Source organism: Coturnix japonica, chromosome 18 (genome assembly GCF_001577835.2).
Source record: "Coturnix japonica isolate 7356 chromosome 18, Coturnix japonica 2.1, whole genome shotgun sequence".
Lineage (NCBI taxonomy): Eukaryota > Metazoa > Chordata > Aves > Galliformes > Phasianidae > Coturnix > Coturnix japonica.
The window spans coordinates 202606-222015 of NC_029533.1; the positions used below are offsets into that span (position 1 = coordinate 202606).

The 19410-nt window shown below is 45.9% G+C and overlaps 1 protein-coding gene across 10 annotated transcripts in view; it reads right to left on the reverse strand.

Annotated features, from left to right (window-relative positions):
- The window catches only part of GAS7 (growth arrest specific 7), a 106245-nt gene that overhangs the window by 66249 nt on the left and 20586 nt on the right, over positions 1-19410 (reverse strand). For 4 of the 10 annotated variants that reach the window (XR_001558836.2, XM_032448206.1, XM_015879885.2 and 1 more), the window contains exon 2: positions 1527-1650. The exons of 2 other annotated variants lie outside the window; for them this stretch is intronic. Coding sequence is in view for 7 of the 8 variants with exons in the window: in XM_032448206.1 (XP_032304097.1) it covers positions 1527-1650 (124 nt within the window). In the remaining variant the exon portion in view is untranslated. Of the gene's footprint in view, positions 1-1526; positions 1651-7622; positions 7671-19410 lie in introns of those variants that run through there. 4 more of the 10 variants (XM_015879886.2, XM_015879888.1, XM_032448208.1 and 1 more) reach the window with 3 other exon arrangements.

Genomic DNA, 19410 nt, shown 5'->3' on the forward strand with positions numbered 1-19410 from the left:
ACCACTTGAATTTAGGTCTACTCTAGTGAGGAGCTTTAGACTCTAATTGGTCTTTCTAAAGTCGTTTATATATTTTACCCACTCATCTAAACAGAAATTAAGTGCTCCCTAAAGCAAGGACCAGAATACAGAAATCCCTTTTCTATCCACTCTTCTCTGCTGCTCTGTAAAACATATTCCTTGCTCTACAGCAATCCCACTGCAGTAAGTGAGATGGCAAATAGTGGTGATCTGGGCATTCTCTGAGGACAGGTTGGAAGTGAGAAGTCTCACCGAGCAGTATCACTGCCAACAACACATCACAGCTCTGAAACACAGCCAGGCACTGAAAACCCCCAAGGATGGAGATTCTACCACCTCCCCAGACAGCCTAAACCTTGGATTTTGTTTGGTGAGAGCCTGGTTTCTAACCTAGTCTTCTGAAGCAGGACAGGGCTACTGTTCCTGGCTGTATTGTCCGTAAAAAGCTGGCTCAGGACTGAGCTTAACCACCACCTCGTTTGCAATGGGGACAGGGCACTTAAATCTTAATGATCTCTCCAACCTGCAAGGGATGTTGTAAATGAGCCAGAGCACACTATGCTTCAAAACAAAGGTAATAATGGTAGCATGCTTTCTAAAAAGTCCAGTGAGATGTCAGAACATAAAGCTAAGGTAAATAAGGACTTGGCAGACTTCTAGGACAAAGTCATCTGGAGCAAAACACATCAGTCCCTGAATGGACCAGAAGGCTCACTGACAGTCCATGCCTCTTTCTTGCCCCTACAGTGAGTTAGGAAGAGGTTGATGTCTTTGGCTATGTTGTAAACACAGTGAACTCTCGCTGTCCTGTCCTCCCCGTCATCCTGTCATTATTTCTGTTTCAAACATCTGGTTTTGCAGGTCACAAGTTTTGCAATGGTGTTCTAAGCTCACAACCAGAAAAGCAGGTAAGATGGTATAAACTCAAGTGGTACAAGTTTGACAGGTCTCGAGTTGCTGATAAGACTGTGAGTTAAGTCTGTTTATTAGCAAGACAGTGATTTAAAGACAGAACTATGGACTGAAAAGTCTATCTCTGATATCCCATTACACATGCATTTCTTCTGATTCCACAGAGAAACTGACTCCAACCTGAGCAACTTTCCAATTAACTATTTCTGTTTTTCCCTGAAGATGCTTTAGTGATGTTGAACGTCAGCATCAAACAACCCTAAATGTATGTACATACATTGCTACACGTATCTCCAGCTGAAAGAAAAAGAAATAAAAGAATGTAGTAGAAATTACATTGTTACAATGCTTTATATTCTAATTCATTCATGGCAGGGCTTCTTCTACTTTACAGATATCTTTGAACGGTCATAATTAAGATGAAAGAGGGCTAGAGGCTAGATCTAGTTGTAATTAGTTTATATGGCAGCAGGGTCATTCATTCATTTCTGTAACTCTCTGGGACTAGCTACTATCAAAACTAACTTGAGAGACAACTACCTGCAGCAGATGTCTGCCACAAGGGTGATGCATCTCCTGGAGCCTCGACTTACCATTTGTGAAGGTGTTCACATAGTACCTGCGGCCCTGTGGAGACATATAGCTCTGCCAGCCTGGGGGAAGATGGCCGTTCAAGGTATCTTCTCCTGGCTGATGAGTTGCTTTTCTGGGCTTCTGCTGAGGGGAAAAAAAAAAAAAAAAAAAAAAAAAGAAGAAAAAAAAAGAAAGAAAAAACACAATCCTTTAAGTTGATGTCAAAATAATGTAAAGTCTGACCAGACACACATCTGGAAAAGATTCATATCATTTAGCATTCCAGAGACTGTAAGACATCCAAAGAGTTCCATCCATTGCTCTACTTATCCATCCTGTTCCCAGAACACAGCTTATCTCCTAGAAATCTTCCCTTGGAGCTCTGGGATAACTTCTGAGCTTCTTTGATCTGAATCTATTTGATGCTCCACAAGCATTGGACCTGTCTAGCATAGGCACTCTTATTAAATGATAATGTGCAAAGCAGAAAGCAATCATCTGTCTGAGAAAGAAAGACATGCATGTGGCACTCTCATTTACATTAACATGAATATACTGGCAGATGAAAGCACTGGTCATAATGGTTCTGTTTAAATTTAATCTACAGTGGCACCATCAGCTTTAGACACTGTCAAGAAGAAACTGCAGAGCCCTGTTGCCTAAAAGGAGCAGCATGCTAAAGTACAATTATCAGTATACTGATTATATACTGATAATGTGTACAATTATCAGTGCATAAATTACTGATCCAGATGTAATCTGCATCCACATCACGCGGAAGCAGGATGATATCTTTATATGGCTATCATCCTGATGGTTAGGATCCAGCTCACTAGGAGTAAACCACATCGTTAGGAAGAGCAAGGGATAAGCATCATGCTGCTGCTCAGAGCTGCTATGAAGGTTCAAGTGCCACCTCAGCTGTACATCTCTTCATCAACTCAGTTGCAAGCCTCGGTGTGCTGGAGTTCAGGTTGCAAGGAAAAGGAAAAGGTGAAGCTGAACATTTTAACACCTGGTGATATCACCTCTTCCAACCAGCTCTGGTAGTTCCTTGGTAGAGAGGGAATTACAGCAGCTGCTTGATGTGAGAATGGCAAAGAGGGCTTCATCCCTGTCTGGTCCCTTCAACCAGGAACACTGAATGACAACACCTGAGATACATGGCCAGAGACTGACAGTCGCAGATTCACAGGCCTGCAACTATGAGCCCAACATTCAGAGAACACCACTTTGTCTTTTTTCACTCCCTAACGCAAACCAGGCATCTAATATTCTGATTTTTAAGGATTTTTGTTTGTTTGCCTTTCCCTAGAAATAAAGGAGAACAAGGAAAAACATGTGAAATTGATTTGCTCAACAGAAGCAAATCTCCATCCAGAACATGCCTTCTGACATGGTGAAGAGGTAAGAAATGACTGCACTAAATTCAAAGGCAGCCACACTGAGGGAAGGCAGAGTTTCAGCATCTGCTGTATATGATATTCAAACACGGACAAAATGAATGGAGTTGTTAGAAAAAAAAACAACACACTGTGATGTGCCTTTCTCCTACAGATCTGACTTCTGCAGGAAGTTTCAACTCTGTTCCAACACAGAACAAACGAGACATTTAGTGTTTTGGAGCCAAAAGTTTATTTTGCTTTTCTTTTCAATTTCAGAAAATGGATTACGATGGTCCACAGGAGACAGTGAACAAAAGAACCATCTTGTATTTGTGCCTTATCAGGTATCTGCCTGGTAAAGGCAGATCACAGCCTGCAAGGCAGCCGTATGGACCCAAGGCCAGTGTGAGATAAGCATTATCTTGACAGTGCAGCACAGATTGAGCTTGTGCTGATTCAGATTTTAGCTTCTCTCTTGGGCAGAGATAAAGCCTGGGAGACACATCTGACCCAGTGTGAATTGGACAAGTTAGCAAAGGAGATACTAAGGGGAATACCAGGCCAGTTCAGCCTGGAGAAGACAGGTAGGGGATCTTATTAATGTGCATAAGTATCTTAGGGGAAGTATAGGACTAGAGGCTCAAACTGGAACCTGGGAGGCTCCATCTGCACACGAGAAACAAATTCTTCATTGTGATGGTGGCAGAGCCCTGGCAAATGCTGCCTAAAGGTGCATCTCCCCTGCAGATATTCAGACCTGCCTGGGTGTGCTACTGGGCAGCATGTTCTGTGTGACCCTGACTGACGCTGTGGGGTTACACTACATGATCCCCAGTGGTCCCTTCCAACCTCAGCCATTCTGTGAGTCTGATTCTGTGGCTCTCTACAGAATGTGACTCAAATGTATGTTTTGCATGCCTGAGGCTAGCACAGTGCTTCACACAACTGATCAGTAGGATCTTTGTTATCTGTTCCTGTTCTCTGGCCGCACCACAAATGCTGTGTCCAGATTTGGGCCCCTCACTGCAAGAAAGACATTGAGGCCCTGGAGAGTGTTCAAAGAAGGGCAACAAAGCTGGTGAGAGGACTGGAGCACAGGGCTTATGAGGAGTGTCTGAGGGAACTGGGATTGTTCAGTCTGGAGAAGAAGAGACTCAGGGGAGACCTCATTGCTCTCTATAAATACCTGAGCAGAGGTTGTAGTGAGCTGGGGGTCGGCCTCTTCTCTCGTGTAACTGGTGATAGGACCAGAGGGAATGGCTTCAAGCTGTGCCAGGGGAGGTTCAGGCTGGACATTAGAAACTACTCTGAAAGAGTGGTCAGGCATTGGAATGGGCTGCCCAGGGAGAAGGTGGAGTCACCGACCCTGGAGGTGTTCAAGGAATGTTTGGACATTGTGTTGAGGGACGTGATTTAGTGAGAACTATTGGTGATGGGTGGATGGGTAGACTGGATGATCCTGTGAGTCCTTTCCAACTTTGGTAATTCTATGATTCTCTAATTCTATGATTCTTCTGCTCTCTGCTTAATGAAATCATGTACATGTGAGAAAGCAGACACTTTCATGGTTTACGTTGCTATTCAATATTTACTTTCTGCTGATTTCAGTTTAGCATGTCAGAGAAACCTCTCTTACATATCAGCCTGCCCCAAGGCAAATTACTGTTCGGGTTATACTATTGCCTAGAAATGTACAAAATGAAATTCCTGTCTTAGTCAAACTAGCACAACCATGACCACTTTTCTGTGGGCAGGATTGCTCCTCATGTGCCACAGAAATACCTCCATGTTTCATACAGAAAACTATGAAAGTGCCAAATCCTACTAATGAAAAAACTGAAGTTCAAGAATCTGACAGGAAAACTGGTATCCCACCTTCATCTCTGGGTCATCTGAGTTCCTCTCCACCACAGTGCTTGCTGACAGTGGTGCCTTGTTTCACTCAGTAATGCCACTCTGCACACAGCTCTGCCAATCACATGCTTGTTTCCAATTCCTTACAGCCATGTCTTGGCACCACAATGCTTGCCCAGCCATGCATACAGATCCAGCATCCACCATCACCTTCTGTTTGATTTTATTCTCAGTCAGGACTGAAAATAGTTCCCTGCAAGCTCCCAAAGGTGTAATGTCACTGGGAGCACCCACTGCTCACACAGGTGATGCTGACCAGTGCCTGGGTCTGTGGCACAAACCATGTGAGCCTTAGACAAAAATGGTTTTGTGCCAGCTGGCTTTGGCTGCTCTTCATTTGTGTGCTCTCCCCTGCCACACTGAGGAGCTTCTCCATTTCTGTCTCTCTCAGCTTCCACTTTCTACAGCCCCACCTAATAGAATGAAGCATGGGGAACTAAAAAGGACCCTTCAACAAGTGTGCCCCATCAGTGCAGTTACCCCAGTCACTCTGCTGACGGCTAAGAGGAAGGCTGGCTGATTTCTACAGAAGTACCTCCTGAAGTGTGCCCACACACAGTCCTTATCCAGAGCACAGGTAGGTTTGTAAAGAAAGCCAAGACCGAAGGATGCTCAGAGGTCTGAGGTCAAGTAACATTCGCAGGGAAGTTCAGATCAGAACAGAAAGCAAGTCAGTTCCAGGTTAGTTTTTTAACTATAAACCAGTCCTTCTCCAAACATTTTTCAAGGGACAGCACAGAGTAAAGGAACAACTCTAAGGTGAGCTCATGAACTCTTTCTCTACTGACGGATTAATGACCCTCATTGTTTGACAAAACATACTGAAGAAAATTGCAATTCCACAGGGCAAGAGTCCACCAGCTCCTGAAGAATTAGACAGCAGACTGGGATTCACTGCTCAACCTTGAAGATAGTTACAAAATTACAACAGACTATCTCAACTGTGCAAGACGAATTCAGGATAATCCCATCCTGGGTTCTGTTCCAGAATATATTAGTTAGAGAATTGTATATACTTACTGCACTCTTCCCACTTCTGTCCTTACACCTTCTTTGCCTCCTAGAGATGAAACCACATCCATCCCTGCTCCTCCTTTTGCTTAATGAAGCCCAACACTGTATCCATATACCAAGAAGGTCAAATAAAGTTTGGCACACTCTTAGGGCCCCATGATATCACTTCCTTTCACACCATTGGCACCAGCACCCTGCAAGGACAGATACCCACTGGTTTGCTTAATGAAAGCTCTGCAATTGCTCCAACATCCTCTGAGTGACCTTTTCAGTTGCTTCTGGTCTCCCTGGCAGGCTGCAACAAACGCAGAGGTTAGATGCTACAGATGTGCTTTCAAATAAAAGCCAAGAGATGGAGGCAGACAACAGAGACTGGGCACCACTGTGACCACCACTTAAACTAGAGTGAAAAATGGTATAAAGAACAAAATTAAGCCAATGTTTTAGCTCGAACCTCTGTCAAAATGTACCAGTTCAAAAAAGCACGTAAACATGTTTTGCAGTTATTAATTCTATTTTGGAGTTACTAATACTTCTACTATTGCTTCTGATTCTGCAAATACAAAAGTGCTGAGAGCACAACAGTCCCTGTGAATGATGGTCAAGAGGGCTGAACATAAGGAAAACCCCAGTGCTGCTAAATGCAGTAGTTCTAATAAACAACAGAACACTGGTTTGCTTGGATGCACACGAACTATGGATATGTGGATCTCTTCCTTTTATTTGTGAGGAATATGATTCTAAACAGTAGCTCACTACTGTGCAGTACTTTACCCCACCTTGGGATCTGCAAAAGAAGAGCTTCTGGTTATGAGGGCCACTTCTGTATTAGAATCTCTAATTGGTCCCACTGGAGTTCCCTCCTGCACACACTTGCACTTCCCATAGCAGCTCCGCTCCCATCAAATACTCTGAGGGGGAGAAAGGAAGTGAAAATGGAACAGAGAAGGAATCAAAGAAGAAATGAAACTTGTTTTCACCCTCTACTCCTCAGCACCCTGCACTCACTGAAGCAGAGATAGCAGGAAGCTCTGGGATATATGGCATGAAGCAGCGGTGAATAGAGCTGGGCTCTAAAATGCATCACAGCCAATAGTTTTGTGTGACTCAGCTGTGCATCCTTGAGAAATGAGTGCTGTGGAGGCCACAGGAATAGTGCACCATCCCAGCTCTGCCAGGAGACCAGAGTCAGAGCAGAGTGACTCTGCTTCGGCAGACACAGTCCAATCCAAGACATTCCCTTTTTCCAGCATCAGCACCATTACACTTGAACCATACTTGCACACCCACACATGAGGAGTTCAGACTAACCTGGCATGTAATATAGGCAATCCTACAAGACAAGGCAAAGCCAGAAGGCAACACAGGGACAGGAAGCAACCAGCAGATGGTGTTCAAGAGCCCAGCTCTGAAGCTGGCACTGCTCATACAGACACACTTCCAACTCTCTCCCCAAGCCCCGCTCTTAGCAGAGCACACCCTGTGCCCCAACTCGGATCACAGGAGAAGAAGCATGTCTGCTTGCACACCCCTGCCTTGGACAGCTCGGCAAGACTGTGCCACCACTCCAGTATCTTGTTACTATTTTTAGGAGAATAAAAACAAAAAGTATAGTTTATGAGAACTGTACATCACAGTAGAGGACACTGAACATGGACAGGAGGTTTTGTTATTAGCAGAGAGCATTATGAACCAGCAGGCAAAGACAGAATAGCAGACAATGACTGCATGTTGAGACTAGACAGGTTCATATTAAACAGAATCTGTCAGTCATGGGGATAGCTACTAACTGGAATGACTTACCAGAGGACTGTTCACTTCTTGTAGTTCCTCCATCAAGCTTAAGTTCCCCTTTCTAGAAGAAGTGCTCTATTACAATCGGGGGTAAGATGGGACTCTGCAATTCCCCAACCCGGCTGTGCAGAAGCTGGAGTTGGGTGGGCTGGGAAACCTTCCTGCCTCTCAAATCTCGCAACTTGCACAGCGCCTCTGAGCTGGGAGAAACACTGCCACACCCCCAGCTGTCACTGCAGGGAGAGCCACCAACCTCTACATGGTGCTGGTGGGCAGATCTGGACGTGGAAAGGATGTCTGCAGCACATCATGGAGGAAATAGGAAATGTGAACAATGTGAATGTTTGACCCCAACAAAATCCTTCTGCATCTGTGTTTGCTGACTGGAAAGGGAACCAAAGTGTCTCTCCAAACATTCAAAACCAAGAACACAAGCATTTATCTCCTATAAGATTCTCTAAGATCAGAAATCCATTCAGCAGGAGCACTGAGTGAGGAGCCACCTGCCCAGCAGGCCTCCTGCTCCATGACAAACAACGGTTTTCACGTGCCATCTGCAGAAGCACAGGGAGAGGAGTCTTCTGATACATGAAAACCAGAAAGGAACCAGGAACATACATGAAATATCAAATGAATCTCAAAACATTGAGCTCTTCAGAACCAAAGCACTCATTTTGGTCTCTCCCACAGCATAACGTCACAACACATCTCTCAGCCTGCACCTCAGAAATAGTTTTCATTTCCCACGTGTAGGGTGCTGGCAGAGACAAGTATGCCAGCCCCCAAAGCCAAACTCCTTGCAAACGTAGTCCTTAGGGGTGTGTTGCCACAAAGCAGAGCTCTGGGTACATCCGCACCACAGCCAGGGAGCTGGGTGGGAGAGGAAGGGAATTTGGGCAGCTGTGGTTGGGGCTTGGAGATTGCGCCCACAATGGGGAAGATAGGACTGGGTGGGAGTCCTATCTGGTCCTATATGGGTTGATGGGTGGACCTGATGATCTTAGAGGTCTTTTCCAACCTTAAGGATTCCACGGAGAGTGTAACAAAAGTAAACCTAAGAAAGTAGGATCAACCCACCTAATCCAGGACCCCAGCACTGATGGAGACAGAAAGATGTGCTTCTTATGGCAGAGCACATGAACCTGACCACTACCTGTGACCCATTCCTCCAGCACTCATGGGCATCAGATAGGGGATGTTAGGGAGTGGACAACAAATGGGGAGCAGAGCAGCCACCCCAGTGTGTCATGACCTGCTCGGGAGCCACAGTCTTGGCCACAGAACAGCATTTCATTTTATGCAGCCAAATGAGGTAACAGGGAATGAAGGGCCCACACACATCAGTCCATCCCATGATGACTGATCCACTGAGATGAATCTAGCCTTGCTCAACAGAGCAAAATCACTTCCCATTTTCAAACTGCAGGAAATCCCCTTTCTCCTTCATAGAGGGATCCTCGGGAGGAAACATCTGTGTGCTTAAAAGCCTCATGGAGATGTGTGACCTCACACTGCACTCCAGGGGAGTGCAGCCCTGAGGCTCTCTCAAACACAGAGCCCACGGTAAGGCAAAACAATCTCTGAACAGCCCAAGCAATGACTTCCAGAAGTCCCTTCCAAATTCAGTTCTTCTATGACTGTATGGCCCTATTAAAGCAGAGTACCAAGCCCCGAAGCAGATGAAGAGGATATCTCTAGCTGTGAGAATTTGATCAACCTGGACTAGTGGGAGGTATGCCTGCCTATAGTAGTGAGGTTGGAACTAGGTGATCTTAAAGGTCTCTTCCAAGCCAAACCATTGTACGATCCTATGAACTAAATGCAGTACTACCTGCTAATGCCACTTGCTTGGAGTCATACTGCACTTCTGCAGCAGACCTGACAGTATAGAGAAAGGCTACGAGGTCCTTGCAGTGTTCTGCCCAGTGTCAGAGGATCATGTGCAGAGAACAGACAACAAAATGCAGTGAAGCTCCTTGCAAGAAGGAATGCAGTGACATGACAGGGAAAAGCTGCCACAGCTCTGCACAAGAACAGTCCCTGTCCTGGGTGGAAAAGCTTGCTCTGTGATGACCTCAGTGAGCTGATGTTTCTGTCTAGCTATAGGTTCCATTTTGACAAAGGTATGCATCTATACAATTGTGTGAAGCAGAATTAAGACCAATAAAGTGCAGCCAAAGAACTGGGGTTTGAGTCTGCATCTGAATGCAGCTGATGCTTCAAACAGGATTGTTAGTGAGAGAAGTCTGAGAAAACCCTCGGCAGCAGCAATGTCTGCACTGACACTGAGACCTGAACCCACTCCCAGAATGAAGCTCCCACCCCAGAAATGCCCCACATGGCCTCTGCAGGCTGGGTGTGAGCACAGCCACTGTAACTCACACCACGGCAACTGGAAACACCGAGGCCCCTCAGAGCCCCTCCAGCACTGCCCAGTCTCTCTAGCACATTGAATCATTTTGTGTTTTCTTCATTTTTATGCAATCTTTCTTGCTCAACATTTGGTTTCCATGGTGTCATATACACTGTGTGAAACAGATTTATATTTAGAAAGTGGAACGGGTCATATGAGCTCACCCAGTTGTTATGGCAACCAACACAACTCCAGTTCAGCTGCATCTGATGGCATGGGGTGCTGCGGGAAGTGCCCCTCCCTGGGTGGCCCTGCAGACTCCGCTTCTGCAGCAGAAACTCAGCAGACTCTGTAAGGGCAGATGTGGCCACTGCCTGCCACAGCCCAGTGGGTGGCATTCATCTTCTCTGGATACTGCACCTCAGCCCTGGTCATCTTCTGCCACACCAATCTGCTTCCTCAGTGAGAAAAGCGCCTTTCGCCTGTACCAGCTGTTAGGGAATCTTGGCGTTGTGTGTAGCTGAGGCTGAATGATGCACAGCCGCTCTCCAAAGGAATCAGACAGAGTATGTATGGAAGGTTAGTCTCACTGGTGGAGAACAAATACTGTTAACTGAAAAAGAAGCTGAAGGTTACTGGGGACCAGGAGTATTTTTAACTACTGGCAACAATCGTGCCCCTTGATCCTTAACACAGAGGGCTGCCTATTGGACAGGTGATCTTAACCCTATAGAAAGGGGAGACCCTCTTACCATTACTGGGACAGTTGATCAATTAGTGGAAAATGTTCAAAAGGCTGCTTGTCTCCAAATGATAGAAAGCTGCAGCCACACCACGAATCACCTATGACGATGCCTGTTGATCCTGAGAGGACGACCCCTTTAATCAGGGGGCTTCCAGAATCGCTGAATCCCATAGGCATACAACTACAAGAGAAGATACAGGCCACATCCCAGGGAGGAAGTACCTGGGCAGTGTCTGAAGAAACTGTAACATCTAACCATCTGCAGTCAGGATACAAAGTATGGACATGGGGAGAGGTTGCCCAAGAGTTAATTAACCATGGTAGAAACCATGAAAGTACAGGTGTACTCTGTGGTTGCATATCAAGATGGTATGATATCCAGGTATTAGAACAGCCATGAGTGAGGGCCAGACACTGTAGAAACTATCTGAGTTGGCTACATGAGGGTCCAGGAGGTCCAGACTTGATTCCTTGCAGGGGCTGTACTTTCTGGAAATTGGCTGAGATCCATTTGCTTGTGTGTGTCTGTGTAAGAGGTGAAAGTATGCACAGGTGTCTAAAAGGGGAAAGGATGAGACTATTGGTGCTGTTTGTGAGAGAGCTGAGTGTTTCTGTCACTCTGAATCTGTGCAGCTGGCCATATGTATGTAAGTACTGTATATGTGCAATGCTGTCACATACCTACTGTGAGTACATGCTTAGCATTGCTGCTGCCTGCACCTTGGGACATGCAGCTTTCACAACCTCACCTCTGCTTGTCTAACAGACTCAATGGTTCCTAGCACAGTGCTCACATGCTTCCCAGCCCACAGGGGTGGGTTCCAGCTGCTGACATGGAGGACATTTAGCTGATGTTTAATAATCCCAGTTCAAAACAAAGCTGAGTCACGTGTCTGTGCCCTGCTACAGTCCTTGGAAAATGGGGGAGCGATGCAGACCACTTCACATTCATTCCATCTTGCAGAAGCTCAGCTCTACCATGCTGGGTTTAAGAAAAGACTTCACATACCACATCACTCAAAAGGACCAGGTTGTGAAGAGAAAACAAGCAGATCTCAGCATCTCTGTGAGGCTCTGGGGACACCCATGAGAAGCTGGCACATATACACAGCACACAGAACTTAAGAGGCAAGTGTAAAAATGCCCAGGACTGAGGGGATACCTCTCATCCATTACCAAACACAGCTGTGTCAAACTGCATCCCTCAAACACAGAGCAATCCCTCGCAGCAGTCTGCTGCCCCATAGCAGTCAAGGAATTTCCACAAAATACCTGTGGTCCTTTTTCGTGTTCTCAAACAGAAATAATAAAGATAATACTCTCCCACTCCTCTTGCTTTCTTCTCACCATCATTGTTTCTCGATGTTCAGAGTTAATACCTTGCATCTAATTTCCCAAACAGCAGAGCCAATATGGGCTATGGGGATCTGGGAACATTTTATATGTTTGTACACAATCAGGTTGGGTCACCAACAAGCAGCACACCCACGTTTCTGTTGTTAGGAAATGAAGTTGTGAAGTCTTCTCACCGTGCTGTCTCAAAAGAACAGGATCATAGAATCATCGAGTGTGGCCAGCTAGGACAAAGCTCATTTCTCAAGAGATCCACAGCTGAATGTAACACAGTCTCAGGCTGCCATGCCCAAACTCTGCATGCTTAAACTTAGCTGACAAACTTTGAGGTGAGCTAACTGCAACACACCCCTTTTTCTGAACAGGAATTGAGACCCAGAGCTCTGCACAAGCCGCCATGAGCTGGCTCACCTGAATCCTAAGTCTTCCCAAGAAAGGGATTATTGCAGCACTGCAGGGATGCGTAGGAGAAGCTACAAGCCTGGGGATAAGGCACCGCCAGCACCTCACAAGCATTTGGGCAGCTCAGGAGCCCAGCCTGCAGCACAGCCCATGGCACCCTCCTCCACTTGCTGTGCTCCAGTGGATGTTCCAGCTCCATCTCTGACATCAGCATTTGGTACGTGGCAGAGCACCAGGGCCAAGCACTCTGAAGGACTCTGATTCCCTAGGCAGCTCAGGACAACAGGCCTGTTGTTGGGAAAATCTTGTACTGTAAGAGTTACCCCGCATACGCCTGGAGAGTCACAAGGGCAGGCCAGGCCAGCTGCAGCATTACTGCTTGTCTCCAGCTGGACAGACCCACCTCTGAGGGACTGCAGAGCATGGCACACCCGGAAGATGACTGAATGCTCAAGAGGCAGCCGTGGAGCTGAGGTACACTGTGTACTCTGGGTGCTCTACACTGGTAAGAAGACTGGAAGCAGTTAAGAAAAGGACATCTTCCACGGCTGCCCAAATTTGCAGCCTGTCCCTGCGCTGCTTAACTGTCTGTGCTTATGACTCTCACAGCCTCGCAGTGCACTGTGGCTGCAGCATGGAAAAGGGCAGCAGAGAAGTTACTCGCAGCAGTCAAAGAGCAGGCAGACAGCTGGGCAGCACAGCCAGCTCCGTGCTGCTGGGGCCCTAGGAGTGCAGCTGGTTCTAAAGAAATAAAACATCTGGGAACAATGCCAAATGTTTTTAGACAAGACCTCCACTCCTTACGTTGTGGGAAAGTTCAGCCTGGCTAAGCTCGCTCTTCCATATGCCCTGACAGAATGCACTCTTCTCAGCCCAGGATGGAGCCCTGAGTGTCTCCTGCAGGGATGTGCTCGGCCTGTCCAGTCAGGGCTAAAATTGATAATGATGTGGGATCAGATACAGTTTCATTTCACAGTTAGCTATGGCCACCCCCAAGACAGTGCCACAGGATCTGACGACACCAAGCTGTGTGGTGTAGTAAGCACGCCTGAGGGATGGGATGCCATCCAGAGAGACCCAAACAGGCTGAGCAGTGGGCCCAGAGGAACCTCCAGAGCACCTGACAGGGCTATGGGTTAGCTTATTGAAGGGGAGCTGCACTAAATGACATTTAAGGGTTCCTTCCAACTCAAACAATTCTATGATTCTATGACTTCTGCAAACAGAGGCCTCATTTTATCTGAAGGAAAGTGAGAAGAAATAGCTGTTTAAATAGGAAAAAACTGAACAAAAACAGAAACGAGAAGATGTGGCAGAGAAGAGCCCCCCTTGCTCACTGCACGGCTCTTCCACTTCCATCCCTGGCCCTAGGCCCTGACCTGCTGCATGGCACCACTCCACACTGCCCTTTGAACCCCAGAGCCCCACTTGAGGCCCAGGAGGGCTGCTCCCCTGCACTGCTGAGCCCCCAGCAGTTCATGGGACTGGAAGGTGCTCTGCAGCTCCCAGAACTATCAGCACCTGCTGTAACACTCCACCTGACCCAGAAGCACAGAGCCAGGCAACAGAACCCCACATCTACTATGGCAGCAGCACCACGAGAATGCTCCCACTCAGTGCCAGATGGCAGGCATCAGGACAGGGTGAGTGTGGTACCACCGCAGCAGCTCCTAGCAGTAGAGGCATTTGCTTTTGTGGTTTGCACGAATGCTCTTCCATTACAGCAACACAAAAGATGCAAAAAGAACTAGTTCAGTGAAAATAAAACAATAATGACAAAACCATAGGTTGTTCTGTCACCTCACAAGGCATTTGTTCTCTCAAGGGCACAGTGCACCTACGCAGCACTCCCTGGTAGACACGCACTGCTCACAGTGTCAGAGTCGTGTCAGGGCTTTGAGTTTCATCCCTCAGACATCTCCACATGCTTTTAACGAGCACAATCCTGCTGCTGTGCTTTGTAGCTTCCCAGGAGTGAGGAAATAGCCCTGTCACAGCCCACAGCTCGCATCTGTTCTCTTCAGAAGGAAGGGATTCTCCCTAAAATTATACAGATGCACACACACACGCGCACAGCAAAGCTAAGGCATGGCATCATTCACCTCCTCTGTCAGCAAGGGATATTTGCATAAACATTTTGTAGCAAGTAAAAAACTGCAGGTTAAGGAAAGAAGTGAAAGCAACACCAAAGAGTTTGTGCTGAGACCTCCACAGCTGTATTCTCCTTTTGAGAGAGGTTAATTAAAGGATATTCTGAGATTGTCCAAGGGATAACAATGTGCATTAGTGGTTGGTATTTTTATTTAATTACTTATTTCTCTCTTTTAGGAAGAATATTGAAACCGAGTTGCAGCGAAACCTATGTTGATGATCTGCATGTTTACAAAGATAATTTTATTGGAAACATTATCTCAAAATCTATGCAATTAAACTAAAATTGGAATAGTTGATTCAGATTTTGTTCCTGGCCTAAGGACTTTAGCAGAGTTATTAAGGCTCTGGCATTCTGCTGCTACATTTTCCTGCACTTTAAAATGAAAACTGCTTCTCCCTGTAGCTGTGGTAGATCAAATAAAGCTCCTACCTACTCTTGCACGCAACCTGGATGGGACTTTTTATTTTCAATTGTCCTTTGCTTTTCTGGAACGGTGTTTCCTTGCAGAGGAAATCTGTTGTGCAGCCCTGACCTGATATTCCCTAGATTAAATGGCCCTCCATGACCAAAACTTTGGGAACCTCAGATGCAGAGAAAACAATGAAATGGCCAAGAGACAAAGTGCTGCCAGATGCACATTCCTGCGCACTCCCTCATAATCCCTCACAGGCGCAGGGAATGTAACCATTGTTGCCTGTAACTCTGCAGTAAAGCATTCTCGGACGGACACACGGCACTGAGCTGTTGTTTTTGCTGCTATCAAATAGTAAAACTCTTCATAAATGTGCAAACAAACAAAAAGCAAGACGAGGAGGCAGTGCCCAGCACTTGCACCAGCTGGAGTTCTCAGGGCTGTGTCTTCCACTGCGCCCACCAACAGCACCAAGGACAGACAGGCGGATGGGCTGCAGCCAGACAGGCAGCAGCCAGACACACTAACAGACAGTGGCTGCTCTGGGGGGAGATCCCAGTCGTGGCTCCGCCAGACCGGCAGAGCGGGGCTGGCAGGAGGGGCCTGCAGGACAGGACATCAGTGGCAAGGGCAGGGCTGGGGCTTCAGGGCACAGCAGAATGGACAGAGATGTCTGCTGGCATGACAGGATGCTATATTCACTTAAAAACTTCTTCCCAATACAGGTGTGGAAAAAAGTGTGAACACAAGGTGCAGGTAAAGTAGCAACATCAGCTTTCTGGGACCGACCCTCTGTGTGCTGAGCAGCCAGGGCCTGGCTGTTGGGTGAGGGTTGGTCATGCTGCAGCCCATAAGGACCCTCACAGTGTTCTGTGGCCACTGTCTCCCCCAGGCATCCCTGCCCAGGGGCTCTGATCCTCCCATGGCCCGCCTGATACAGAGGAGGATGCCCAGGTCTTTCCCACATGCCACATTCGCAGGACTACAAAGTGAGCTGACATTTCAACAGACTGGGCCATCTGTGACAACACAGATCCTCTTATCTCTGACATCTCACCACTGACATGTCTGTTCACGTATACTTCCCAACTAGTAGTGTAACTTGGAGCATTTGATAAACCTTAGTTTCTTGTCCTCAGAGCTGCTGCTCCAAAGGGAGTTCAGATCTCATTTGCACAGCTTATCTCTTTGAAATGAAACTTCAAAGTGCAAGAGTTCTATCTGAGAAAAGAAACCAGGTCACTGGTTCAAATGCATTTAGTCCTGGAACAGTCCATATAAGACAATAATACTGAACCCAGCGCACTGCAGGCAGTCGGAAGGGCTGCAGATACCAGCAATGAAAAAGGCACCAGAAAGAAAGCACCAGCTGCTGCAGCCAAGCAGGTCCGGGATAGCAGGAGCCATTAGTCAGAGATGATCGGCTGCAGCCAGGACAGACGCACGCAATGAAGTGAAGCAGGGAGAAACATGGACAGGAAATAACAAGATTCAGCTTGGAAAAATGCAAGTACAACAAAACAGCCCAAAAGCCCATCTATGGGAGAGAAATCCTGGGAAACAGTCATCAATGACTTATGCTGTGCCCCACACTGAGCACAACCTCAGAAGAACATAGAGAGCATCACCGGACCACCCCTTTGTCAAGTCACTCCTCCCTCCCACTAATACTGATATTGAGGAAATTAACAAATTCCCCCATTTTAAAACTGCCATATTTCCCTGTTGACACTCCATTCCCAATTGGACTTGTCCAGACTTCAAGCCTGTAGTTGACTGTATATGAGGGTTCTTCACCCCAAATTGGCTTAGAGAGGACAGAAGCAGTTCTTGGAAAAAAGTCTGGTCTTAAAGCAGGGTACGCTAATGGACAACTAATATGGTAGTGGTGTGTGTAGGAAATAGATTGTTGCTGGGAAATCAAGTTTTTCTGGGAAATAGTGCTTCCCAGAGGCCATAGGTAACAGCAGGAAAGATTACAAATTGTAATGTTGCATGTACCACCAGAGGTTCCCTTTCTACTTGGAGCAAACCTGTTCTACTGGTGAACATGGACTCTATGCAGTGACAAGCATCACTGATGAAACACGTCTATGGCATTACCATTTGACATGGAATGAGACATAGCTGTACAAAATTCAGGGCTGACCCCAGATATCATAATTTCTGTGAAATTCACAGCTTTTGCTATTCCAGGTGAGCTTCAGCCTGTGTGTCTTAGCTACAGAATGAGCAAACACAGAAATCACCTATTAGCATATCAAAGTTTAAATGCAATTTTGGCTTTGTGTTATTTCAGCTGTACAAAGGAAGGCAAAGGCACCAAGTGCATCAGACCTGATCACCACTGTATACAAAACTCAATGCAGTCGTGAACTGAATGTACTCATTTGGAAGAGACCTGGTTCCTAATCCTGGGACTAAAGAATCACAGAATCATTATTCTTGGAAAAGACCACCAAGATCTTCTGATTCTGAGCAATGAGGTCTCCCCTGAGCCTCCTCTTCTCCAGACTTTACAATCCCAGTTCCCTCAGCTGCTCCCATAAGACTTCTGCTCCAGACCCCTCACAGCTCCGTTGCCCTTCTATGGACACTCTTCAGGGCTTCACTGTCTTCCTTGCAGTGAAAGGCCCAAAAGTAAACACAGTACTCAAGGTGCAGTGCTAATACAACAGGATGATCACCTCCTGTTCCTGCTGACTGCATTGCTGCTGATACAAGCTAGGATGTCAGTGGCCTTCTTGTCCAGCAGGGCACACTGCTGGGTTCTGTTCAGCCAGTTGTCAACAGACAGTCCCAGATAATTTTCCTCTTCTTCTATCCCACAGTGAGGATACATTCCTACAATGTCCAGACACTACAGCCTGTTGCTTACTCAAGATTCATCACCAACCCATGCTGTTTCTCAAAATGGGCAAAGCAAATCTGTCTACTTGGTTGTTTTACATCCAGCATGTTAATTTTGTTTATGGGATTCAGCTTTACAGTCAGACTTTTAAAGAACCAGCTCATAAATAGGAGTGCCTTTGCTATCATCACTGAGAATTAGCAGAAAATCACAGATGGAGAGTTAACACAGAAAAGGCAAAACACACAATCTCACTTGTAGAAATGGGAGAAGAAGACATGAAGCAGATGGTCTATATTCCAATTTCTAGAACAAAAGTTGAATAAATTGTTTATTAATTTTAATGGACTCTGAGAAAAAAAGATATAATTAAAAGCCTACAGCACTTTGTCACAGGTAGATCTGTTAAATGAGTCGGATCACCTGCCTGAACACTAGTGCAAGATGGAAGACAAGACAGCCACCTGAGAGATATGGACCTGGTAGGCTGGGTTATGTACCAAGGTTTGAACTTCATTCTTTAAGATATGAAAAACTGGGTCATCCAGAACAGAGTAAAAGCCAGAGACCTGGAAGAAATGACATGAAATGAAAGAGGAAAGGCTGTTTAATATAGAGGAGAAACAAGCAAGAAGGGAGCATCTCAGATATGCCACAAAGCTGCTCTAAAAAAAAAAAAAAAAAAAAAAAAAGAAAGAAAAATGAGAAAGCATGGTTTATTTCCCTGCTCATAATAGGCAAGATAAAAATGCATTTCAGTTTTCAGTTGCAGGCAGAAAGATTCAGCTTGAACTTCCTTAAAAAAAGACCAGATAACTGCTGTTCAGAAATAATATACACATCATCAGGCCTTGCATGGAGCAGAGGAGTAAGCCTATGACTATAGTACAATATGCATACATTCCTTGGGCAAGTATGTTCAAAGATCACACTATGCAGATGTTCCCTGAGGTGACTTGGAATGTATGCACTTGTTTAGCAAATGGAAATATTATTTAAAGTAGGGACTATGTATTGAAAAGAAAAAAATATCTAATGCAAGGAAATGCTACCGAGTAAAGGCCAACACTTAGAACTGAAAGTTACAGAATAGGGGTATACAGTATGTGATCTTACTGATGTGGGATACAGTATGTGATCTTACTGAATGCATGCATACTGCAGTCTTTAATAACATTATCACAAACCATTTTCCTCTATAGGCCTGTGATGCCTAAGTTTTGCAATTACTGATAAATTTTTAACTCATTTCTGTCCTGTAGAGGATAATTTATTAGGAGGGTAATGGATTTGGTTGAGAGAGCAACCATTTACACTTACAGCAACAGAAAACAAGGCCCCAGAGATCACCGTGGCATGGGTTTTACCTCTCCTTAATCCTAAATACAAGTCATTCAACTACCATCAGCCAAACCAGTAATATCTCCCTATTGAGACATGAACCACAACAGATTCAAAGAATGCAGAGGGCCTCAGGTCAGTTTTGCTCTCCAGTCACTTCTGAGATCAGTCATGTTTCACCTGCT